Below are 26,853 nucleotides of genomic sequence, written 5' to 3' on the forward strand. Positions count from 1 at the left end.
TCTGAATTTCTATGACGGAGAGTGGGGAGCAAAACTGAGCAATTGTTTTCCTCTAGCAACGCCAGGTGCGACCCCAGCGCTCTTCTCATTCCCATTTCCACCGGGTTTTACACATACCTGCCGGGCACGTCTTGTAAACAGGATCATCGACATTGCTGGTTCGCTCCAAGCCCCAGGGCCGTTTGCCTGGGCTGTGCAGCGCCACCAGCCAATTTCCCAGTGTTGCTGGTGGGTGTCACGTCCTGTTGTGGAAAACGTCGCTGCTCCGGGTCACGGAGGGTGTTTTGGGAAATGTGGGAGCAGAGTTCGTAGCGCTAAACCCCTGAGAGTGATCCACCGAGTGTCTCTGTGTGCCTCACTCTCGTTCGTGTGCCGTGTTGGCCTGGGGTTTGGTGCGGGGGGAGCCGTGGCAGGGGTGGGAGGTGACACCTCACAGCAGGAGGTTGGATGTGGGGGGGCTCAGGCCAGGGGTGGGGGACTCAATGGCCAAGAGTTCGGTGGTGTTGGGGTCCGGTGAGAGGAGGGGCTGAGGGCTGGGAGTTGGGAGTTGAGAGGTCTCAGGGAGTTGACCGGGGCAGCCACAGTGGGAAGGTGGCGCGGGTGGGTTACCATGGCTGAACTTTGAATAAAGGGCAGCCTCCTGAGATGGAGCAGGTCTGTATCTGTAACTTCCAAGGCGCAGCATGTTAACGTGGGAATTGCATATCTGGTAACCCTGGGGGCTGGGCTGGGGGGTGAGGGTCATGCTGCTCAGCCCTGGCATCTCCGTTGGGGGGCTGGGGGGGGCAGCCCATGCAGCAGCCCAGCCCTGGAGGGAGCAAGAGGGGCTGGGGCCAGGCCATGACACTGGGCTGAGGCTCAGGGTGAGTTTGGTGGGGAGGGGACTGGCCCCAGCTTTGAGGTGGGGGGCGGCTCTTGGGGCCAGGTTCAGCCCCAGGCTGAACTGGGGGCCCTGGCACTAGCTATGGGGTGGGGAAGGACATAGGGGCCGGCCCTGCCCCCAATTCCCTGGGGGAGCGGTGCTGTGGGGGCCAGGGCCAGGCCAAGGCACTAAGCTGAGCTCCAGCTCTGGGGTGTGGGGCCCTCTCCAGCTTCAGGGGGTGGGGGGTGTTAAGGCCGGTGCTGGGCAGCAGTGCTGGGACCAGCCTGCCACAGCCTGAACTCCTGGGGGTGAACAGCCCTGAGGGGATGGAACGCTCAGGGAAAAGGGCGGGAAAAACCGGTTCGTTCCGGTTCCAACAGTCAGCGCCCGACCACCCTGCACAGCTGCACCAAAATGCAAAATCCCCTGACCCCAGGAGGCAACTGCCACGTGCAAAGCCCCCCTTGAATCCAAGCAAGAGACACTTGGCTCTCTCCCTGGGGGTAACCCCAAGCTCTCCCTTTTCCTGAGGAGATTGCTTGGAAACAAAGAACAGGAGTGGGCTGCCGAGTGAGAGCTGACCTTGCTTTCGGCAGCCATCACACAGACACGCCTCCAGCACACAGAATTGAAATTATTGCCTTACGAATGTAATTTATTCAGCAAACACAAGATGGAGCAATACGAAGCCAGTAAACAGGCGTACTTCGCTGCTGGATATAATAAAACAACTGAAAACATTCTGGCTGGAGCACAGAGAATTACTTCTCTGGTACTCAGCTTAGAAGTTACAGTGTACAGAGGAAAAATACATCAACCAGCCTAGGAAGTGCCACACCAAATCCAAAACAATATAAGCTGATTGTACTTAACTAAACATTTCCTTTCTGCTTCCATATCTATGCTCTAATTAGGAGATGGACAGGGTATTTACAGGCTTTACTCATCCTGCGTTAGCATCTTGTCTGAGTCTTTCTGCTTCAGCCCAGCACAAAAGACTCTCCTTCAGCAGGCCCCTGCTTCAATTCAAAAATCCCCATCTTTCTCCATTGGCTCTCCTGCCAGCTCCCCACAGAGAAACCGCTGAGGGCTTAACTCTTTACCAGCATTCTTTATGTCATGTTGAAAACGGGACAGGCTTTGAGTCCTTAGTGTCCTGTAGCATTTCCATATACAGACATTTTGTCTTGTGAGTAAGGGAGAAGTGGTGGATGCAGTATTCCTGGACCTTAGTAAGGCATTTGATACAGTCTCGCACGATCTTCTTATCAATAAACTAGGTAAATACAACTAGATGGGGCTACTATAAGGTAGGTGCATAGCTGGCTGAATAACCATTCTCAGAGAGTAGCTAGTAATGGTTTACAATCATGCTGGAAGGGCATAAGAAGTGGGGTTCCACAGGGATCTGTTTTGGGACCAGTTCTGTTCAATATTTACATCAGTGATTTAGATATTGGCGTAGAGAGTACGCTTATTCAGTTTGCAGATGATACCAAGCTGGGAGGGGTTGCAATTGCTCTGGAGGACAGGACAGGACAGGGTCAGGATTAAAACAGAGCTGGACAAACTGGAGAAATGATTTGAGGTAAACCTAATGAAATTTAATAAGGACAAATGCAAAGTACTCCACTTAGGAAGGCACAATCAGCTTCATATGTATAAATCCTATTCTTCTTCCGCTCTCCATTTCCCCGTTCCCTCCGAACCCTGTCATCCCCCCAGCCAATCCTGGGGTGTGTCCCTCCCCCGCCCTCTCTCCTCCCCTCTCTTTTCAGTTCCACTTCCACGTTTTCATCCCTCACCTTCTGCCGCCCCCTTCTTCTTCAGTGTCACCACAAGCCGCCACATGCAGAGCAAAGGGCCGGGAGAACAGAAAGTCCCCCGACGGCCATGGCCTCCACAGCTACCACAGAGGATATACGAGACGATGCCATTTGTTCCATCTGCCTGGGATACCTGCGCCAGCCAGTGACTATAGCCTGTGGGCACAACTACTGCCGAGCCTGCCTCACCCGGTACTGTGAGGAAAGGGGCACAGAGAGATGCCTACCCTGTCCCCACTTCCAGACAGGGGAGTTCGAGCCCAACGCCCGGCTGAACAACATCCTGCAAAAGCTCGAGGAGTTGGGGCTAAAGGCAGGGAAGGGGCCAAAGGAGGATCAGTAAAAGAGACATGAGAAACGCCTCACACTCTTCTGGGAGGAGGACGGAGAAGCCTTTTGCTTGGTGTGTGAGAAATCCCTGGAGCAAAAGTCCCATTCGGTGGTTCTCATCGAGGAGGCTGCCCAGGAGTACAAGGTGGGAAATGCTCTACACTTTGCTTCATTACATCCCAGCAGGACCCAGGTTTATCCCCCTCCTGAGCACAAGGATGGACATTCACAGCTGGCTGCTTCCAGTTCTCTCGGGGCCTGGTTTCCAGAGGGCGAGCACTGGGGCTGTGGGCAGTGGGGTGGTTTCCAGAGGGGCGAGCACTGGGGCTGTGGGCAGTGGGGTGGTTACCAGAGGGGCGAGCACTGGGGCTGTGGGCAGTGGGGTGGTTTCCAGAGGGGCGAGCACTGGGGCTGTGGGCAGTGGGGTGGTTACCAGAGGGGCGAGCACTGGGGCTGTGGGCAGTGGGGTGGTTTCCAGAGGGGCGAGCACTGGGGCTGTGGGCAGTGGGGTGGTTACCAGAGGGGCGAGCACCGTGCGCAATGAGACACTATCCAGACCTTTTCTTGCCCCATCTTGGCCATCTTGCTGCAAAAGGGTTTTACCACCAGATTACAAAGGGAGACATCTGAATTGGAATTCATTTGCAAGTTTGACACCTTTGTAGTGGGGGGGAGTTTAACAGGGGCCTTGATTTCCTGCTGCATCACAAAACTAAACAGCAGAAATGCAGCATTTTAAAGACTAACAAAACGATTTATCTGGTGATGAGATTTTGTGGGACAGACCCACTTCATCAGGTCAATCTCATTTCTAACACAGACGGACGTCTCGAAGTACAGAGTTCCAACATAAATTACAATAAAAACTGACAAATCAGGTATATAGGACTTCACCCCCTCCTCCAGGAAAAAATAGATTAGCCAATACTCAGCCAGTTCCTCGCTTGCAACCCCCAGCCAATCCCCAGTGCAGAAATCACTAGATACAGAAACACAGCGTTTCTCAAACTCTGTTCCGAGGAACACTGGTGTTCCACGCTGTGTGAATAGGTGTTTTGTGACAATATTTCAGTGCTAGTGATACATGTCCTTCTAAAATGTAAAATAAGAAATTATGCATGTGTCAAAAATACTAAGGCATTTTAATAGTATTTAGATTAGATTTATTAACATTTATTATGCATTCATAATAATGTAGTTATTACGCTACTCACGCTGAAACAGAGATGCAAAAACACTCTTCCCATTTAAAAAAACAGTCAGACGTGACCTATTTTTATTTTGCAGAAGGTTTTTGAAAAAATAACAAATTTATAAAAAGAAAATATTTAAAAATAATTTTCCATATCTAATTTGTTTTGTGTTTCTTTTTCATAAAAAATGGTTTTTAAGTATAAAGGAAGATTGGTCGTTTTTTGAACAATATTGTCCTTTCAGTTTCTGTGGAAAAGAATGACATTCATTGTCCTTCTTTCGGCTGTCATGTTGATGTTTTTTCCAGTTTGTACTTAATTTTTAATTTTTATTCTTAATTATAGTGTTGCTGCCTATGCTATCAGAAGGACATTAGTTGTTCATTCAAGAGATTTTCTCTTGCTATTTTTTGTTTTTTATAAACTAAAAGATGTAAAAAAACCTCCTTTATATCAAATTTTGAGTATTGCCTGCAGTAATTTTCTGGTATCAAATACCATCCCCCTCCCCCTCCCAGCATATATGTGTTCTGTCAGGATATTCCAAGCCCAAAAGTGTTCCGTGGCCAAATTATGTTGGGAAACGCTGATATATATGTTATAGCTCCATCTATCTCTGTACATCTGTATCTCCGTATAGAGGTGCAGATATCCTGTATTCTCATTTCTGTTCAGGCTTGAAGAAGTGTCCCTTACCCTTCTCTGAAAGCTCATTACCTAACCAATAAAATTGTTAGTCTTTCAGGTGCTACAAAACTGCTTTTTGTGCAGCTAGAGAGTAACACAGCTCCCTCTCTGCAACTGATGGCTGTTTATCGCACAGGATGCCCCTGCAGGAGAAGCTCCGGGGGGCCCTGGGCCCTCTCAGGGAGCAGCTGGAGGAGGCCCTGGCGCTGACGTCCAAAGAGGAGAATAAAACTGTGGAGTGGCAGGTGGGTGTCTGGGTTTCTCTGCCCCAAGCCCTTCCCCCTGCAGCGTTTCCAGGGACAGGGTCTGTGGAGCTCCAGGACGAGACAAGGAACCTGCTCCGGTTGCTCGGCCCGTGACCCAGGCGTGCTGCCAGCAGGATGAGGCTGTGTACTTGGGGGGAATCTGAGCACAGCAGCTCCCTGGCCCCTCTGCAGTGGCGCACACTCACCCCTGTGCTCTCCCTTAGCGGTAAATTCTCAGTGGTGGGTGCAGCATTTTCACTATCACAGGGATCCTGTTTCCCGCCTGCAGCCGGCAGGATTCAGAGGCCTGTGAAATTACTTCACAGCATCTCTGCAGCCTGGAGCAAATGGGCTGTTCCCTCCCGCTCCGTCCTCCAAAGCCCTTACAATGTGTCTGCCCCACTCCCATATCAGACGCTGGAGCTGGGCACTGAGCCGAGGGGTTCCCCCAGGGGTGAGGTCCGACACCTCTCAGCGTCTAGGCTGGGGGCTGAGCTCTTGTGCACATGGAACCAGAGGCGGGCGTGGAGCTCTGTGGAGAATCTGCCCCACGGCTGCGTCTGCCCGGCACCAACATCCAGCTGGGGCTGCGCACCCGTCATTGCACCCGAGCCGGCCAGATCAAAGCTCGCGGGATGTGTCTGTATGTGGTGCTGTGACACCTCCATGGCAGGTGGACACCCCTGAGCCAGCAGAGCCAGGGTCCGTCTGTGTACAGCCAGGCAGAGCCCGGCCACCTCACAGCCTCTGGTGCCCTCCTGTGGCCACCTCATCCCGGTCACTTGCTGCTGTGCCTGTGACCTGCCCTAAGCTGTTGGTAGCCGGGGGATGAACCCACGGGGGAAATGGCTGTGCTGGTTCAGCAGCACAGGGCGAGTGAGGAAGACACTGGCTGGGCACTGGGCACATGGGAACAGGACACTTGGCAAGGCTGGGTGAGGCCACAGCCAGCTCTGACAATACACTGGGAGCCCAACACCCATGAGAGCCCCAGGCTGGCACCCAAAGGGCTGTTGGCACCTGCCCCTCGGTCCTGCCCATCGCAGGGCTGGGCAGGGTTGTCAGAGAAGGAGCATCACCCACACCCTGCTGCAATGGGTCCCCTGGGTGTGTGCAGCAATGCCGACCCCTTTTGCTCATCCTGCATCCCACTCATGTAGTGAGAATACCTTTGATCTCTCACAAAGCTTGTTTCTTAGCGGCATCTTCCACTTTTCAGACAGTGGTGAATCTCCAAAGCCAAATCTCTCTGGATCTATCGTTGGGGCCAGAGTACCACACTGAGGCCTTACCACCGATTTGGGCTCAAAAAGGTCTGCTATCTGTTGTCCTTGCTTCACAACAATGTCATGACTTGTTTCATTAGCTGTCAGTACAGTTACCTTCTCCTGGGCTTCAGTGGGTAAGACTGTGATTCCACTGGGAACCAGCCTGCCTCCAGGGAGACCTGCTTCAGTCGGCTGCTCTCCTATGGCTAGAGTTCCTCCACCGCTTGTCAGCCAGGTACTCTGGGCGAGCACCTCTCGCTCTGTGCTTGCAGGCACTACTAAGGGAGTTGTGCCCGCGTACCTCAGAGCACCCATTGGTAGTTCAGGTGACTCCTGTTTAGCATCCTCAATCTTCTTGTAGGCTTCAGCACAAATTGTATGAATAATCAGGGTGGGCAGGTACTGGTCCCCAGCCCGTCACCTGCAGTATTCCGCCAGTACCTTAAAGAGACTGGAGATGGTGCCTATTAGTACGGACACATCATGGATCCCCTTGGGGCCAGGGCATATTAAGGCGGCTGTGTCTACCTCCTGTTTTACCCCGGCCACCTCCTCCAGGAACTCTAGGTGCACTATGATATATCCCGCGTATGGATATTCGTTCATGCTGAGTCCACACAGACCAAGACCCGTCAGAGGTCGAATGTGCAGGTGCCCAAACATTTGTTGGTAGAATGACTGGAACATAACAGTCATTTGAGATCCTGTATCCAGCACAGCTCTACATTCCATCCTTTCTATATTCACAGTGACCTCCGCTCATGGCCTTATCAGTTCTTGTGAGATTGTCATGGGTCTGTCTCTTCTAGGGGAGCCTCCAGTTCCTGTGAGCTCTTTTTCCTAACTCTGTGGCCATTTCCCAACTTTTTCCCAACAAATCCTCAGCTTCCCGTAAACTAAGCCGAGATTTTCCTCATTTTGGCAATTGGCAGCACTGTGCCCATCTTGACCACACCGGTAGCAGAAAAACTGTCCTCTCCTCCTCCGCCTGGGTGGAGTGGTGGCTCCAGATATCGACATCTCCATCACCACAGCCTGTGGCTCCTCATCCCTGTAAATCCTAGCCTGGACAATGGCGCTTTGCAACTCAGCCATCTGTCCTGTCGGGACCTGAATTTGTTGCGCAAGGTCTTCTCTGGTGTTCACCATCAGTACACTGGCTGTAGGTTGGGGTGCTGTGCCGGCTGGCTCAGGCACCTGGACTTCCCAAAACTCACTGACAGCTTCCCTGGTTTCCTCCTCTCTGACCTCTTTAATCAGCTGGGAGTAGCTTGGTGGGTGCTCCTGTTGTTCTCTTAACCCGAGATGAAGTAGAATCGGGCTGTAATACTGAGTTCCTCTTACAATATGAGCCAGTCTGGCCTGGTCCATCTCCTCCACAGTAACTGCTCCCCTAATGATATGAACAGTATGTGTGTAAAATTGGTCCAGTTAATTTTAATGAGACTCTGTAACAGTCTCTCCAGCCTTTAGTATACGCCGAAACCTTCTCTCCCTGGTGTTGCTTAGCATTAAGGAAGGTGCAATAACTGTCTTCAGGGCTCTCTACCCTCCCAAAGGCAGGAGTGAGGGCATCTAGACAATCCTTTACACTGGCTTGAGGTTTAATGAGCTTCAAGGTGCGAATCACATCTAATGCTGGGCCCCTGAGACTCTCTATTAAATATCTTCGCTTCCCTCTATCTGGTACAGCCCAGTGCTCCAGCATTTCAGTTGTGTGTTCTAGCCAGGGTTCAAACTCCTCTTCCCCAGGAAATCATCTGAGCTTACAACAGAAGCTGTCGATGACGTGGGGTAGCACCCACTGTCCCAACGTCTGCCCCGTCCAGATCGATGCTCCAGTGCTGACAAGATGAGACCCAGGGTCCCCCGCAAGATGCCTTAGATTGAGTGTCCTCCCTCCCGTGCAGGTCGACACCAGTTACCCATCACATGAATACGCAAGGAGACATCTGTGGCACCTTCTTCTGGGTGGCGTCTCCTTTCATAGCCAACCCTCAAGTAACTGTCCCAGCTCAATTGCACCGAGCAATGTCCTTGGCCTCTCAGGCTCACCAGTCCAATACTGTAAACAGCCAATCCACACACCCAACTTTCTCTGCACCCCCAATTCAAATGCCCCGCTTACAACTCGGTCCGGTGTGTGTGGGCTCTGACACGTCCCCTCATGGAACCTGAGGCAATGACACCTATGCGCTGGTCAGGCGTTCTGCTTGCTCCTTGCCAGCTGCCACACTGACCGGCCGCCCCAGCCACCCACTGTTCCTACCAGCCATCTGCCAGTCATGCTGTCCACTGTGGGTTTGGCCTGAAGCACAACTCTGAGATTTCAGCTCTTAGTGGCCTTAGCTGCCATCCTGGGATTTCAGCTCACAGCATCTACCAAAGTTGAGTCCCATACAAGATACAAGTATCGGAGGGGTAGCTGTGTTAGTCTGGATCTGTAACAGCAACGAAGGGTCCTGTGGCACTTTATAGACTAAGAGAAAAGTTTTGAGCATGAGCTTTCGTCAGCACAGACTCACTTCATCAGATGCACATCAGATACATCTGATGAAGTGAGTCTGTGCTCACAAAAGCTCATGCTCAAAACCTTTTCTGGTGGTCTATGAGGTGCCACAGGACCCTTCGTTGCTGAGACAAGATACAAACACTAGCATCCAGCTCTACTTTTTAATAGATGGAGAATACTAATCAAACCAGGCTTATAGCTAGATGGCCAAAACCTAAGCAGGGAAAAAAACATTAAATTAGCTGATCCTACTCATATCCCTCTTCTTTTGCTTTACAATGCTTTAAACCCTCTATAATCCACGTCTTACTCAGTTATGAGGACTGCCCTGTCCCCCACAAGGACTTGGGGCATTGATGAGATTTCACAATTCTTATACTGAGTGTAGCATAAATTGTGATTTTGCAGCAGTGTGTTTACAATAGACAAAATCTCACTGCTCCTTGCTACCCATCAGGCTTTGTTTGCAAGGCACCACATATGTACACCTTTGCATTCCCATGCAAACGATCTCTGGGAGACACATTCCTCCCAGTCTTCAGCAGCATTGAGTTCCTGCTGGCACATTCCTTACATCTGTAAGATGGGAGGAGGTCGAGGGCAAGAGCTCTGGCTGGAGCTGGACAGAGTGTGTACAGGACAAGTGCAAGATTTCCACCTTATCCCTCTGGTACGGCCTCTTCCCGTTTTCCCTCCTTCCCCACCCAGTCACCCACCCACAGACACTCACCAATTGCCCGGAAGCGGGACCCAGCGCATGGAGAAGAGGATGGTGATAGGCACTGAGACCCAGGAGGCAGTGTCCTGAAGCTCTCTGCTCCTCACCCAAGGAGAGGCCCACAGAAAGCCTCAAGATGAAACACGTCCCTTGTTTTTAAACTTCCCCTCCCAGGTCAGGTTTTGTAACTCGCATTTCCCCTGTTCTTATTCTCATAAGTGCCTGAACCGTTTTTGCTGAAATTCTCCAGTAATGCTCAGCCTGAGGCAGACACCCAGCAGGGAGATTTTTCAACCTAACTGTAAATGTTTGTCAGGGTTGTCAGAAATCGAAAACAAGATCTAATAATGAACACTGCCAAGCAACCCAGCAAGCATCACTGCCTGTAACCCTGGCTAGCCCTGGCAGTCAGGCTTTTCAACAGCAAACTCTAAAGTGCTTTCACAGGAGGATGAACATTCTAATCCCATACTTCAGAAGGGGAAACTGAGGCACAGAGGGGTTAATGGCCTGTCTTCAGCATTCCCTGGGCTTTCATGATTTAATGGAGGCTTTCCTTCCCTCACACACACTGGATGCCTGACAGATATGGTGCCCAACATGCCAGCCACTGGCCACAGGTGGCTACTTGGCCGGTGGCATGTGGCTAATTGGCTAGAACAATAAATATAATTTCAGAGTAATGTGAGGTTTAGAATAAGTGGGAGTGGCTATTGCTTCCGAACTGGTTGGACCCTGGGGCCTGAGCGCTTGATGTTTTTAAATACCATGTCTCTTATGTTCCTGGAAAAGCAATGAAGGGTCCTGTGGCACCTGATAGACTAACAGAAATGTATGAGCGTCAGCTTTCTGCATCTGACGAAGTGGGTCTTTGCCCACGCAAGCTTATGCTCATACATTTCTGTTAGTGTATCAGGTGCCACAGGACCCCGCATTGCTTTTGCAGATTCAGACTAACACGGCTACTCCTCTTATGTTACTGATTCTTAGACAGCAGGAGAAACAGGGAAAAGCTGAGCGAAAGCTGCCCAAAGGAGCGGGTTGGCACCATGTTTGTCGCTGGCTATCAGTGCAGAGCAGGTTTCTTTAAGAGGGCTTTGGTCCCTGCTGCTTAGTCAGTGTGTGAGAAGGGCTCCTCCCATCCTAACCGCACAGGCTGTGTTGTTACTTTCGTTTCTGAAGCTGCTGGGTGCAGCAGAAGTAGCAGCAAGCCCGTTCAGCTACAGACAGACAGAAATGAGGAGGACAGAGACACGTTCCTTGGCTGTGTGACCCCTGTGCCGAATGGACAAAGCCGCCTCAGCAAAGCAGAAAACCCAGGAACTTTCCCCAGTGGATGCCTGTGGATGAATGAAAACCTGAGATCACCCCTGGGCCCTGACCCTGCTTGGAAGTGGCCCTGCAGGATACAGAAGGTAGGGGGCCTCTGTCCCTGAACACAGAAACCTTCTATTAAGTCTTTTTACACAGAAATGTTGTGTCTTTAGGACAGGTCCTAGAACTCAGTAAGGTAAAGAGAAGTCTTGCCCCACTGCAGCCTGCCTTTTCCTTTGTCTTTTTTTGCTGGATTGCTTCCCCTGCTGAGAGAATGAGGTGTGAATGGATGAGTGGTGGAAGGCCAGCACCTCCAGGGACTTGCAAGCGTTGGAGAGAGGGCGACCATCCATCCCGTACTGGGCTGGACACCAAAAAGGCCTCCCAACTTATTTTTAAAAAGGGCGTAATTGTCCCGTATTCGGCCATCCGCCCTGACCTTTTGCGCCAGCAGCTGTGCAAAGGCAACTGCTCAGTCTTGGGGAAGTGGGAGGAGTGTGGGTGGCTGTGGCTTCCCTGGGGCTCTCAGGCAGGGCCGGTGGCTGCCACTTCCCCAGGGCTCTTGTGGGTGCTGGCAGCTGCCGCCTCCTTCCTGGCTCCCCAGGGACTGATGGAGCTGCCCCTCCCCCCATATCTCCATGTCATGTATTTGGGACAGGGAGAGATGGTCGCTCTAGTTGGGGAAGGGGTGAAAGCCAGATCGAAAACCAATGAGAAGAGCAGTGGGACCTGTGACGCAGCCCCACTGAGAGGAGACTGGACGTAGGGACGCCTTGGGAGTCACCAGCAGGCGCCTGCTTTTGGAAGCAGCACACTCGCTGAGGTTGAAGGAGGCGCCACCCAGAAGAGGACACCGCAGATGTCGACTTGCATACGCATGTGATGGGTAACTGGTGTCGACCTGCACGGGAGGGGGGACACTCAATCTATGGCATTTTGCGGGGGACCCCGGGTCTCATCTTGTCAGCACTGGAGCAGCAAACTGGATCGGCCGGAGCCTGGCTCCACCCCTCCCCCATCGAACTCACCTGGCCAGTGCAGGCAGGGGGGAGCAGCTATTGGTAACAGCACCAAGACTGAGTGTGTGTGTGTGTGTGTGAGTGAGTGTGAGTGTTTGTGCAATATCTCATCTCTGTAGGATACGTGCTGATTGCTATGTGGTTATGACCAATGAATGTGATGTTTTGCCTTTTCCCCCAAAGAGATCCCATGCAGGACTTCTCAGTACAACACTGGCACCGCCTCCCGCTCACACACTGTCTGGTTGGTTGTTTCTCCTGTTCCCCAGCCCCAGTGACAATGATGGAGACGGTTCCCTCATTCTCCCCCGGCTCCGCAGTGAGCTCTGCTCTGCGCGGCTACCTCGCCCTCTGCCTCGCGCTACAGGTTCCCAGGCTGGACTCAGGTAGGCGCTCTGACCTCCTCACTGGGTTTGCTGCCTCCTCTCACACAGAGCCCAGCTGCCCTGCAGCTCCCGGCCCGTACAGAGAGCTAACCATACCGCCCCTTCCTGGGACACCCCCAGCCCCCGGCACACCTGCTGCTCAGGTCACACCTGGAATATTCCTTGGCAAATAGAAGAAACTCTGAGTGAAAACTACCATGGACTTCAACTGGGTTGTTCCTCTGGATTTGTTGTCCTTTTTCCCTTGATTTAATCGAGCTCCAGTCACCTCTCTGCCCCTTCTGCTGGTGGGAGAGCTTCCCCTGTGCTCCTCCTGCCAGCTAGCACAGTCACTGACGAGAGCCAGCTTTGAGACAGAGCTACAGTTACGGGTGTATTGCCTGCCCTTCCAGAGCATCGAGTTCGGTAACACTCGGTGCTGAAAACCAGGACAGGCTGATTGGCCTTACACCCTTACCCTTGCGCACTGCCTGCCTCCTCCCCAGAGCTGGGCACGGGGAGTTCCGGGCCGGCCCCCTGCTGCGAGGGGTAGCGGGAATGAGTGGGGAGATACGTGTGACGGGGCTGTGAGTAGATGTGCGTCTGAGCTGCCCCTGGAGTGCGGTGAAAGGAGAGAGGCCCCAGTGCACTGCGAGGGATTCTGCACCGCTCAGGGCAGCACGGCGCTCTGTGGCTACGTCCCTAGCAGGGCTCAGGGGCTGTCTGTGGTTACTGATGGGTAAGGGAGCGACTTGTGCCAGAGGGGATGCTGGGAGTGGGAGTGAGGGGGCTGCTGAAGGGGGTGAAGGGCTTGTAATGTGTGGCTGTGGGAGGGCAGCCCCTCAGTTCAGTGGGCATGCGGAGGGGTAGATCCTCACCAGCGGAGCTCCCTCAAAACAAGGGTTGCCGTAGCCAGGAGCAGGCGTGTGACTCTCTACACAGGTCCTTTTTCTACGACATTCAGTCTCAGCAGGCGACATCCCAGGTTTATTGCAGAGCAGGGACATGTCCCGTCTGGGAAAGGGCTGGTTGGTGAGGCACTGATGCCCTCCAGAGTCACCGTTGCTGAGAGGTACGTGGGTTCTGAAGGATGGACATTCTCACCTGTCCGTCATTTGCACTGACTGTCACTTACACCAAACTGTCCCTTGGCGCAGCTTTTCCGCCGAACAGCCCTGGCTGAGCTGTGTGTGAGTTTGCTCCCAGCTTGCTGCCTGACTGTTTATCCTGGTGCATGCTGGGAGAGCTTGGGCAGCTCTGGCAGGGATCAGAGCGCCTGGGGCTCTGCACACATCCTGCAGCACCCCTAGTCCAGCGGTCCCTGTTCTGTGGGGTATCTTATAGCTCAGACCTGGGGGGTGGGGAACACCCAGGGCAGTGACACCAACACCACTGGGGGTCCTGGGAGCGTCACCACCTCGGAGGTGCAAAAAGCCCAACATATTGGCCTGCTTCGTGCCCAGTGCCTGTTCCCCCCACCCAGAGCACATCCCCCCCCCGCATGGCAATGGCACAACATGGGCTTCTGTTCCTAGGGCTGCCTCAGGCACCATCCTCACCAAGCAGGGCCTGGTGCCAGGTCTGCCCCCACATCCCCAGCAGTGAGTCCCACAGACGGTACCTGATCAGTGTGACTGGGCTGCCCCAAGCTCCCCATCTCACTCACTGCCCACAAGCTTCCCTATCCTAAGAGCTCCCAGACACTCTGGAGCCAGAGCTCCCTGTGTGTATGCACCACCCCCGGCAGCTCCCCTGCTACAGCCATTGACACACCCAGAGTTGGAGTGGGCTGGGCAGGCTCACAGAATTCCAACGACAGTCACCTGAGCAAAGGGACCATCCTGAGAAACCTGGGCAGGTGCCAGCCCAGGTCCTGCCCACACAGGCCCGTAACACTCAGCCAAATCGGGTACAGGCAGCCACATGCCAGCCCTCACCACTGGCAGGGAGTCAGAGCTGCCAGCTGCCACGTCCTGAACAGTGTTAACTCAGTCATGTGGCCACACACCATGCTTAGAGCCCCAGGGAACTGGCCCAGGCCCAGAACAGCTGCGTGTGGCAGGTTCCTGGGTCCCAGCAAACCCATCTCTAGGTTTCTGGGCAGATACTGACATCCTGTAGCCCTTCCCAGGGCCCCTTGTTCCCAAAGCCCTGGGCTTGTTCAAGTCCTTCCTCTTCTGGGTCCCAGGCAGCTTTCCTCTTGCCCGGTTCATTTTCTGCCTTGGCGACCTGGAGACTTTCATTTCCCATCTGCAGAAACCAGCAATGGGGCTGCCACTCTGCAGGCTGGCTCCAAACTCCCCACTGCCCTTAGGCACCTTGGACATGGGTGGGGTGACACTGCCTCCCAACACACGCTGCTCGGGCCTCTGGGCTGAGCTGGCTCCTTCTCCTGCTGCCGGCCAGTCAGTAGTGCTGGAGCCTGGCTGCTTTCTCCCCCCAGCTGAGTGTTCCTTCCCTGGGCAGTGCAGCGCCTCCTGCTAATGGCTGAACTTCAGCTGCATGCAGGAGGCTCTGCGCTGAGCAGGGCAGGGCAGTTCAGCAGGGGTGGGGCGGGGGGTGACGGAATATGCGGGACAATTCACCCCTTTTCCAGAAACAGTGGGGACACTTGAGACCTGAGCACAGGCCTGTCCCACGACCAATGGAACTGGAAGCGATCTGGAGAGGTCATTGAGTCCAGTCCCCTGCCCTCATGGCAGGACCAAGCACCCTATAGGTCATCCCTACTGGATATTTATCCAACCTGCTGTTAAATATCTCCAGTGATGGAGATTCTGCAACCTGCCAAGGCAATTTATTCCAGTGTTTAACCACCCTGGCAAAAAGCTTTTCCTAATGTCCAGCCTGAACCTCCTCCAACCTATTTTTCTCTCTCCTCCTTGTAACCTCCATTTAAATACGTGAAAGCTGCTGTCATGTCCCCTCCCAGCCTTCTCTTTTCCAAACTAATCAAGCCCAATTCTTCTCATTTTTTCTCAGAGGTCATATTTTCTTGAGCTTTGATCGGTTTTGTTGCTCTTCTCTGGACCATCTCCGTTAGCACAGCCTGCCCGTAACTGCACTGCTGGGGATGCAGACAGTCACTCCCTGCCAGTCACCGGGCTTTGGGCTCCTTAGGGGCTCAGAGAGGTTTGGGTGGAGCTGGGGGACAGTTTGAGTTTCTGTGTCATGTTTACTGCTTAGTTTCAATGTGTCACCACTTCCCCTGCCCCCTTGAGCCCCGTGGCTGAGCCTCGGCAGGGGGGGCCTCAGGTCCCCCTCTCTCCCGTAGATGAGTTGGGGCAGGAATTAGGAGGTGGTCTCCCTGCCCTCCACCCCCGGTGAGGACTGGAACCACTGGGCTGTGGGGACTGATTTGGGGCTCCGTCAATGTGTCCGGCTGATGACACACCCATGCCCTGGGCCCAAGCGGGGGAGTGAGACTGGCTCTGCAGCCCAGTGGGTCTGGCCCCACATGGGAGCCAGCATCCAGCTCCTTGCCTCAGTGACCCTTTAATTACTAATTCACAACTCCACTGGGGTCGGGGCCCAGGGCTGGAAGAGACAAAGATCTCTGGCAGACTACTATTGGGAAAGAAGGAGTCAGCAACAGCAACTCCCATGGAGTTCTCCCCCTTACAAAATGTGCGGAACATGAGCTTGTCATCACGAACACCCTGTTCCGGCAGAAAAACAAATTTAGGACCTCACAGCAACATCCTCGATTGAAGCACCATCACCTCGTAGACCAGGTCATCGTCTGTGCTCAGGATGGGCCTCATGTGCTTCCCACACGTGCAATGACTAATGCGGATGACTGGGCTGATTACCACCTTGTTCAATCCACAGGGGCAATTAGGATTGTCACCAAATGGAGAAGTCAGAGGAAACAGATCCGACGGGGCTCGAAAGACCCCATCAGATGAAGTGACTTCCAGATAGCGCTTCAAAAGAAGCGACCGACAGCACACCCTGAAGATGTAGAAGAACACTGTTGTCAATTGAAAAATGCTGTAATTGTAGCTTGTGGAGAACCCATTGGCTTCCAGGCCAAGAAGCATCAGAAGTGGTTTGATGAGAACAATGTGGAAATTGAACACCTGATTGAGGCTAAAAGGAAAGCCTTTAGGGCCTGGCAAAACGACATCAATTGCACAACAAAGGGGAAAAAATAACTTTAAAGAGGTCTGGAGACCCAAGTCAGAGAAAAGATCATCTCTGTCTTGTAGCTTATTACCTGAAACAGAAACAGCTGCACAGGGTCAGAATTTGCTATAGTATGTACTTAAGTGAATTCAAAGAAGTTATCTGTTTTTCTATTTAGTAACTTACTTGGATCTGTTTTCATTTGCTTCCTATCAGGCCCCGTGTAAATAATTGTTTCCTGGGGGGAACATAAGAACATAAGAACATAAGAATGGCCATACTGGGTCAGACCAAAGGTCCATCAAGCCCAGCATCCCATCTGCCGACGGTGGCCAATGCCAGGTGCCCCAGAGAAGGAGAACAGAAGACAAGTGATTTATCTCCTGCCATCCATCTCCTGCCCTTGTTATGAAGGCTAGGGCACCATACTTTATCCCTGGCTAATAGCCATTTATGGACCTGACCTGCAAAAATTTATCAAGCTCTTTTTTAAACCCTAAGAGAGTCCTGGCCTTCACAGCCTCCTCGGGCAAGGAGTTCCACAGGTTGACTGTGCGCTGTGTGAAGAAAAATTTCCTTTTATTAGTTTTGAACCTACTACCCATCAATTTCATTTGGTGTCCCCTAGTTCTTGTATTATGGGAAAAGGTAAATAATTTTTCTATATTCACTTTCTCCACACCATTCATGATTTTATATACCTCTATCATATCGCCCCTCAATCGCCTCTTTTCCAAACTGAAAAGTCCCAGTCTCTCTAGCCTCTCCCCATATGGGACCCTTTCCAAGCCCCTAATCATCTTAGTCGCCCTTTTCTGAACCTTTTCTAATGCCAATATATCTTTTTTGAGGTGAGGAGACCACATCTGCACGCAGTACTCGAGATGTGGGCGTACCATAGTTTTATATAGGGGAAGTATGATATCTTTTGTCTTATTATCGATCCCTTTTTTAATAATTCCTAACATCCTATTTGCCTTACTAACTGCCGCTGCACACTGCGTGGATGTCTTCAGAGAACTATCCACTATAACTCCAAGATCCCTTTCCTGATCTGTCGTAGCTAAATTTGACCCCATCATGTAGTACGTGTAATTTGGGTTATTTTTTCCAACATGCATTACCTTACACTTACCCACATTAAATTTCATTTGCCATTTTGCTGCCCAATCACTCAGTTTGCTGAGATCTTTTTGTAGTTCTTCACAATCCCTTTTGCTTTTGACTGTCCTGAACAACTTGGTGTCATCTGCAAACTTTGCCACCTCACTGCTTACCTCATTTTCTAGATCATTGATGAACAAGTTGAACAGGATCGGTCCCAGGACTGAGCCCTGGGGAACATCACTAGTTACCCCCCTCCATTGTGAAAATTTACCATTTATTCCAACCCTTTGTTTTCTGTCTTTTAACCAATTCCCGATCCATGAAAGGACCTTTCCTCCTATCCCATGACCACCTAATTTACATAAAAGCCTTTGGTGTGGGACCGTGTCAAAGGCTTTCTGGAAATCTAGGTATATTATGTCCACTGGGTGCCCCTTGTCCGCATGTTTATTAACCCCTTCAAAGAATTCTAATAGATTAGACAGACACGACTTCCCTCTGCAGAAACCATGCTGACTTTTGCCCAACAATTCGTGCTCTTCTATGTGCCTTGCAATTTTACTCTTTACTAGTGTTTCTACTAATTTACCTGGTACTGATGTTAAACTTATCGGTCTATAATTGCCAGGATCTCCTCTAGAGCCTTTTTTAAATATTGGTGTTATATTGGCCGTCTTCCAGTCATTTGGTACCAAAGTGGATTTAAAGGATAGGTTACAAACCACTGTTAATAACTCCGCAATTTCACATTTGAGTTCTTTCAGAACCCTTGGGTGAATGCCATCTGGTCCTGGAGACTTGTTACTATTCAGCTTATCAATTAATTCCAAAACCTCCTCTAATGTCACTTCAATCTGAGTGAGTTCCTCAGATTTGTCGCCTAAAAAGGCTGGCTCAGATTTAGGAACCTCTGTATCATCTTCAGCCGTGAAGACTGAAGCAAAGAAATCATTTAATCGCTCCGCAATGGCACTGTCTTCCTTGATCGCTCCTTTTATATCTTTATCATCCAAGGGCCCCACTGCTTTTTTAGCAGGCTTCCTGCTTCTAATGTATTTAAAAAACATTTTACTATTGTTTTTTGAATTTTTGGCTAGCTGTTCCTCAAACTCTTTTTTGGCTTTTCTTACTACATTATGACAGTTAATTTGGGAGTGTTTATGTTCCTTTCTATTTTCCTCACTAGGATTTGACTTCCACTTTTTAAAAGCTGCCCTTTTCTCTCTCACTGCCTTTTTAACATGGCTGTTTAGCCATGGTGGTTCTTTGTTAGGTCTCTTACTGTGTTTTTTTATTTGGGGTATACATTTAAGTTGGGCCTCTAGTATGGTGTCTTTAAACAGTTTCCATGCAGCTTCCAGGGATTTTAGTTTAATTACTCTACCTTTTAGTTTCTGTTTAACTAGCTTCCTCATTTTAGTGTAATTCCCCTTTTTGAAATTAAATGCCAGAGTGTTTGACCGCTGCGGTGTTCTTCCCAACACAGGAATATTAAAAGTTATTATATTGTGGTCACTATTTCCAAGCGGTCCAGTAACAGTTACCTCTTGGACCAGATCCTGCGTTCCAGTCAAGACTAGATCGAGAATCGACTCTCCCCTTGTGGGTTCCTGTACTAGCTGCTCCAAGAAGCAGTCATTTAAGGCATCAAGAAATTTAATCTCTGAATCCCGTCCTGAGGTGACATGCACCCAATCAATATGGGGATAATTGAAATCTCCTATTCTTACTGTGTTTTTTATTTTGATAGCCTCTCTAATCTCCCTTAACATTTCAGCATCACTATCACTGTCCTGGTTAGGTGGTCGGTAATATATTCCTAATGCCATATTCATATTAGAGGAATGAATTGTTATCCATAATGATTCTATGGAACATTTTGATTCCTTTAGGATTTTTACTTCATTTGATTCTATATTATCCTTCACATATAGTACCACTCCGCCACCCGCACGACCTCTTCTGTCTTTCCGATATAATTTATATCCCGGTATGATAGTGTCCCACTGATTGTCCTCATTCCACCATGTTTCTGAGATGCCTATTATGTCAACTTCCTCCTTTGATATGAGGTACTCCAGTTCACCCATCTTATTAGACAGACTCCTAGCATTAGTGTAAAAGCATGTTAGAAAACTACCACTATTTATATGTCCGCCTTTCACAGACGTGGTGGATTTTTTTATGCACGATTGTTTCACATCTGATCTTGCCCATATATTATTTCCCACGTTCCCTATCTGACTAACTTCTAGGGAATCCCTGTCTATGGAGCCTCGTGTAAGAGAAGTCTCCGTCCGATCCAGGTGCTCCCCCGCACCAATCGGCTTTCCCCCACCTCTTAGTTTAAAAACTGCTCTATGTCCTTTTTAATGTTTAATGCCAGCAGTCTGGATCCACCTTGATTTAGGTGGAGCCCATCCTTCCTGTATAGGCTCCCCCTACCCCAAAAGTGTCCCCAGTTCCTAATAAATCTAAACCCCTCTTCCCTACACCATCGTCTCATCCACGCATTGAGACTCTGAAGTTCTGCCTGTCTATCTGGCCCTGCGCGTGGAACTGGAAGCATTTCAGAGAATGCCACCAAAGATGTTCTGGATTTCAGTCTCTTTCCTAGTAACCTAAATTTGGCCTCCAGAACATCTCTTCTACCCTTCCCTATGTCATTGGTACCAACATGTACCACGACGACCGGCTCCTCCCCAGCACTGCCCATAAGTCTGTCTAGATGCCTCGAGAGATCCGCAACCTTCGCACCAGGCAGGCAAGTCACCATACGGTTCTCCCGGTCATCACAAACCCAACTATCTATATTTCTAATGATCGAATCCCCCACTACTAAAACCTGCTTCTTCCTAACAGCTGGCGCTCCCTCCCCCGGAGAAGTATCCTCGGCACGAGAGGATACAACATCACCCTCTGGAAGGAGGGTCCCAACTACGGGATGGTTTCCCTCTGCTCCCCTTGACTGCTCTCCTTCCCTGAGCCTTTCATCCTCCGTAACAGCCTCAGGACTGTCAGATTGGAGGTGGGACAGCCCTACTATGTCCCGGAAAGTCTCATCCACAAACACCTCTGCCTTCCTTAGCTCCTCCAGTTCAGCCACCCTGGCCTCCAAAGCACGCACTCGGTCTCTGAGGGCCAGGAGCTCCTTGCATCGAGCGCACACATACGCCACCCGCCCACAGGGTAGGTAGTCATACATACTGCACTCGACACAATAAACAGGATAGCCCCCACTCTGCTGCTGGGCTTCTGCCTCCATTTCCTACTCTAGTTATATATGAGGGTTAATTAAATGTTTCAGATAGAGGTTGTTATAAAGGATTTAGTTTAAGGGCAACAGAAGTAAGTCACTGGCTCCCTCCAAGCTCCCCCTCTAAACTCCCCTCTCCAAACTCCCTCCTGTTAGCACGCACCCTGGTTGCCAGCACCCGGTCGCAAAGCTCCCTGGTCGCTTACTAGCAGGTTTTAAGTGCTCGGCCTCCCTGATAGCTCCTCCCTCTGCCTACAGCTCAGCCAATCAGCACACGGTGTTTCAATTCAAACCTAATCAGCTTCCAACTGCCTGCCTGCCTGAGTACACGGCCTTTCAAAACAAACAAACACTCAGCTCAGCACTCCAAACAAACAAACTCCAAACAAACACACAAGCCCAAAACCTCAAAATATAAGCAGCCACTTACCCCAAGGTGCTTTAGTTTGCTCCTTCCTTCTCCTCCTCCAGGAGAGCCTCTCCAAACTCCCTCCTGTTAGCACGCACCCCGGTTGCAAAGCTCCCTGGTTGCTTACTAGCAGGGTTTAAGTGCTGGGCCTCCCTGATAGCTCCTCCCTCTGCCTACAGCTCAGCCAATCAGCACACGGTGTTTCAATTCAAACCTAATCAGCTTCCAACTGCCTGCCTGCCTGAGCACACGGCCTTTCAAACAAACAAACAAACACTCAGCTCAGCACTCCAAACTCCAAACTCCAAACTCCAAACTCCAAACTCCAAACAAACACACAAGCCCAAAACCTCCAAATATAAGCAGCCACTTACCCCAAGGTGCTTTAGTTTGCTCCTTCCTTCTCCTCCTCCAGGAGAGCCTCTCCAAACTCCCTCCTGTTAGCACACACCCCGGTTGCAAAGCTGGGGGAGCAACCACTATGCATATCTCTCTTTCATTGAGAAAGGGAGCTTACCTGATGAACTGTCAGTGTCTTTTACCCAGAGAAAGCTGCATTTTTTGGGGGGTTTGATTCCTTTTAGGGGTTGGTTTGGGGGGTGCTGCGCCCTTGATCTGAATCTTTCCAGAACTCAGGTGTCTCAAGTGTGTGTTGCTTTGCCAGGAGGTGGCAACTCCAACTTTGTGCCTTGTCTGTGGGAGACCAGAGGATCTGGCCCAGTGGGACAGGGTTGTTGGGAGCCCCAGAAAGCTAGTAGGTGGACATTAGTGTCCGGATCATAATAGGGAACAATCCCAAGGGGACTTCTGTGATACAACCTGTCACACTGGGATCTTGGGTTACAAACGGACAGAGCCTGTTACTCAAGAGAGCAGAAGCTTAGAGCAGTGGTTCTCAAAGCATGGTCCACGGACCACTAGCTGTCCAGGACGATCTTGCAGGTGAGTCATGGGCTTGGGACTCATTTCCCACCATGCAATGTAGAGCTTCACCCTGGCTGTCCAGCCCCGTGGTCACCCTTCCATGTTACAGCGGTATAGCTGTGTTTTTATGCAGCAGAAGATGAATAGGAGCAATTTAGTGTGTAAGGTATTTAGAAATGCACAAATGCATTTTGTCGTCCTGAGTGTCTGGCTGGTGGTCCATGGAAAGGTTTGTGTTCAGCGGGGTGGGCTGTGAGCCAAGACGATTGAGAACCACTGTCTTCGGGAAAGGTCCGACAGACTTTGGACCCTTCTCCTTACCCGAGAGTCTCTTGTCCCAGATAAGAATCCAGAATAAGAATGTAATGGGACCAGATCTTCAATGGGTTTATGGTAACGTCTTCTTCGAGGAGTGTCCCCATGGCTGCCCCACGTAGTTACTGTAGTACTGATGCGCCAGGGTTGGAGGTTTACTGCAGCAGTTCCCTTGGCAGGCTGCAGCTGTGCAGTGACTGACAGGCGCCAAGCGTGACACCTACTGCACACGCACAACCCACCAACCCCTCAGTTCTTTCTCTGCTGCCGTTGGCACTGGCCGGAACCTATTGCTGTTCCCTTGAAATCCATTTCCCTATCGTAGTTAGTTTACTGGTTTTATAGTTACGGGCAGAGTTCAGTTAATTAGTATGACTTGTTACTCTACACCAGGTGTGTCCAACCCGCAGCCCGCAGGCCGCATGCAGCCCTGGACAGCTAGTAATGCAGCCCCACAAGATCGTAAACTTTTAACATTATTATATGATTTATATACATTAACTATATTATATATTTTATATGCGGCCGAAGACAATTCCTCTTCACTCAGTGCGGCCCAGGCAAGCCAAAAGGTTGGACACCCATGGTCTACACTAAAAAAAACAAAACAAAACACTTTTGCTTGAGGTTGTCATTTGGCAACATGCCCAGATCTGGAGGCTTTAAAAGCTGCGCGACATGTAGAATGTCCATGCTGGTTTCGGATGGACATTCTCAATGTGTGAGGGAGCTTGGGAGAAGGACACTGCACCTCCAGAGGTCCCCACTGCAGACAGGCCACGGCCAGAACAAGGAAGGCTAGAGCGCTCCGCCTGAAACTCTCATTGAAAACTCTACAAGGCCTTTATCAGACCCTGAACGTTTCCTCCCACCTCTAGAGCGTTCTCCTAGGGCTTCGCTGGAATCACCTGTCCCACTTGATAAGCCTTCACCAAACCAGCTCCAGGTTCCTCAGTGGCCAACAAGAGGCCGTCAGAATCAAGGGACAAATTGCCTCATCAGAAGTCGTCCTACTGAGATAAACATACCCTGGTACCAGCGTATATCACTGGGCCAGGAGACTCTGGGCACCTCTGGCACTGAGGTTACCCAAGCAGCTACAGCCCAGGCTAAAACTAGCTCTAAGCATTTGGCACAATCAGCACTGCCAGCACTAAAAACTCTGGCACCACCAAGCAGACCATTGGCAATGACTAGAACCATTTTGGCCCTGAGCACGCGGGCAGCACCAATGCTCCTAGAGGTTTCTATGCCCCCTTTGTCAGCACCAGAACTGCAGAGCAAATCACCTGGAAAGCCAGACACGGCACCAACGGTACCTACCATAACACCAACAGCTACGTTTCCTCCTCACAGTGGTGGCAGCTGACCTCCCAGCCTTGGGGGTACGAGGCTTCTCCTCTGCTGTACAGGGTGTGCCTTGTCTCCTGTATGGAGTAGAGCATAACGGTTTCCTAGTACCACGGTGGGAGGGTTGGGAGCAGGGGTGGAGCACTGCCTAGTGCCAGAAATAACCAGCTGCCAGTGTCCACCCTGAGCCATCTCCTCCTCCACCAGTGGTGTGTCAGCAGTCCTGTGTAGTGGGACAGCTACCTCAGCTGTCTCCACATGAATACTGTCCAGGAATTGCTCGTGGATTCAGATACTCTTCAACCTAGTCACCTCCTCCTGTAGCTCTCCCACCTGCCACCTGAGGGATTCCACCAGCAGGCACCTTTCACACTGGATGGTCCCCCGAAGCCTGGATATCAGTAAGTGGGAATTGCTAGCCACAGTCTGTGCAAAATGACACCAGGATCTGGGTAGAGGCGTCCATGGTCAGGCAGTCAGTCTGGCTACAGGCAGAGGAGACAGTAGTAGTGCTGGCACAGGTGTTGCGAGTCTTCCTGGCCATCATAGGCCTCCCTCTGTCAAACTCCCTCTTAAACTCCCCTGTCTGCAGCCCCCTATTCGCTTCACTCCTCTGGTCACTCTGCCTTGACGATGTGCCGACCTATTCCGGGTCCCGTGGGTGCGCGTGGGGTGTGATATAGCCGGGGGAGTCGGGTGGCCCGGGACCGACCACCCCACCTTTATAGCAGCCTGATATAGTGTAGCAGCAATATGTGATTCAGTGTATCCACTTTAAAACCTAGGTTTCCACAGTATTATGAGCACCAGGAACAATAACACTCCGATTGTGAGCACCACAATGCCCTGTGGCTGTTCTAAGTCCCAATAATTCTCTATACAGACCCAGCTAGTCCAGCTAGTGGTATTTACCGATAGTGATTTATTCATTTATTCGTAACTACAATTACTTAACACTTGTTATGTCTATATCTATATCTATATCTATATCTATATATATATATATATATATATATACATATATACATATATAGTTATTTATTTGGCATAGGCTAAACACTAGGGCTACGTCTACACGTGCACGCTACATCGAAGTAGCTTATTTCGACGTTGCGACATCGAGGCTATTTCGATGAATAACGTCTACACGTCCTCCAGGGCCGGCAACGTCGATGTTCAACTTCGACGTTGCTCAGCCCAACATCGAAATAGGCGCAGCGAGGGAACGTCTACACGCCAAAGTAGCACACATCGAAATAAGGGTGCCAGGCACAGCTGCAGACAGGGTCACACAGCAGACTCAACAACAAGCCGCTCCCTTAAAGGGCCCCTCCCAGACACAGTTGCACTAAACAACACAAGATCCACAGAGCCGACAGCTGGTTGCAGACCCTGTGCCTGCAGCAAGGATCTCAGCTGCCGCAGCAACAGCCAGAAGCCCTGGACTAAGGGCTGCTGCCCACGGTGACCATAGAGCCCCGCAGGGGCTGGAGAGAGAGCGTCTCTGAACCCCCCAGCTGATGGCCGCCATGGAGGACCCGGCAATTTCGACATTGCGGGACGCGGCTCGTCTACACTGTCCCTACTTCGACGTTGAACGTCGAAGTAGGGCGCTATTCCTATCCGCTCATGGGGTTAGCGACTTCGATGTCTCGCCGCCTAACGTCGAAGTTAACTTCGAAATAGCGCCTGACGCGTGTAGACGTGACGGGCGCTATTTCGAAGTTAGTGCCGCTACTTCGAACTAGCGTGCACATGTAGACGCAGCTTAGGTTACATATAGCTGTATATAATTACATGTGACTTACCAATAACATCCAATGCTCCCACATCTCACCAACAACTACGTTACAGCGGCCCTTCAAGTCAGAGATACGGCTGGGTTGGGACCTTTCGTGGTGGTGATGTCCGGGTGATCAGGCCGGGGTCTGCTTTCTGGACTGGAAGTTGCTGGCCTCCACCTTGTGTCCAGGAGCCCACACCCTTATTCCTGCTAAATCACCTTTTATACTGTTTCTTACTTGGGGGTTCGATACCTGGCCAATTCAAGCGTTTGTTACCTAATTTGGGCTTTCTATCCTCCTGGCCTGTCAGAACGTGTTACAAGATTTCCTCTGTCCTTGGTCTTTTTCTGAACCTCCCCTGGGACCCTCTGATGTTGTACAACCAAGATGTTCTCTTTGGAGGGCTTCCAGCTACTAGCCCCAGCTGTTCTCTTTGGGGGCTTGCTATCTGTCAGGATGTTCTCTTTGGGGACTCTCCAACTACTTGTCAACTTTCTGATTTCTTTCTCCTGGCCTGACTTCAGACCTTCCCGCCGTTGTATGATAGCTTTCCAAGATGGAGTGTATGGTCATTCTGCCTTGCGAGTGAGGCCCGGCCACCAGGTGCTCGTGCTCCCACATGCCTCAGTGTTTCCCTCCAGGTCATACATGTTCTCTCATGGTGGCTATCACCCCACAACCTACTCGGGGCCTACCTTTTCGAAAACACTCCAGCTAGAACGTTAACAACAGTTGTATCCCTCCTCGTCTGGGAAGCTCACCTCCCAGAACACACTGCCCCAGGCCTGTGGACTCCAGAGGAGTCTAGGATCCACATAAATCTCCTGGTGCACAGAGCATGCCAGCACTTCTTATCCCTTACGTCTTAAAAAAAGACGGTACAGGTGTTAACCAACAACATTTCTAAAGTGTTTTACATCAACAGACAGAGCGGAGCCTGATCCTTCCCACTGTGCATGGAGATAACCTGACTTTGACCATGGTGCATCCCGTACCACGTTACTCTCTTTGCCAACTACCTTCTAGGCAAGGTGAAAACTCTTGTTGATAATCTCAGCTGTAGTTTCCACTTCTTCCAGTGGGGGATCAACACAAGCTATCTCAAACCTGTGTTGAAGAGGTGGAGATACCCCACCACAGACCTGCTTGCATCCTGCTACAATGCCAAATGCTGCCTCGGCTGCTTGAGAGCAGGACTGGGCCTGGGCTCCCGAGGGGATGCCTTCTCCATTCTATGGGCA

General features: G+C 51.0%; 1 protein-coding gene and 1 long non-coding RNA gene across 3 annotated transcripts in view; both read left to right on the forward strand.

Moving 5' to 3' along the window:
* Nucleotides 1-26,853, forward strand: part of LOC142024813 (butyrophilin subfamily 1 member A1-like) — a 77,759-nt gene that overhangs the window by 19,174 nt on the left and 31,732 nt on the right. The window contains exons 1-4 of one of the 2 annotated variants that reach the window (XM_075017064.1): nucleotides 3,147-3,163; nucleotides 5,035-5,143; nucleotides 10,824-11,056; nucleotides 12,244-12,360. The exons of the other annotated variant lie outside the window; for it this stretch is intronic. Of the exons in view, the coding sequence (XP_074873165.1) occupies nucleotides 12,255-12,360 (106 nt within the window). The 5' untranslated portion in view covers nucleotides 3,147-3,163; nucleotides 5,035-5,143; nucleotides 10,824-11,056; nucleotides 12,244-12,254. Of the gene's footprint in view, nucleotides 1-3,146; nucleotides 3,164-5,034; nucleotides 5,144-10,823; nucleotides 11,057-12,243; nucleotides 12,361-26,853 lie in introns of those variants that run through there. 2 annotated transcript variants of the gene reach the window in all.
* On the forward strand, nucleotides 13,282-16,644 carry LOC142025019 (uncharacterized). Its single transcript, XR_012648583.1, has 2 exons — nucleotides 13,282-13,411; nucleotides 16,171-16,644. It is a non-coding gene; the product is annotated as an uncharacterized LOC142025019 (long non-coding RNA).

This window comes from Carettochelys insculpta, chromosome 22 (assembly GCF_033958435.1).
Source record: "Carettochelys insculpta isolate YL-2023 chromosome 22, ASM3395843v1, whole genome shotgun sequence".
NCBI classification, from domain to species: Eukaryota; Metazoa; Chordata; order Testudines; family Carettochelyidae; genus Carettochelys; species Carettochelys insculpta.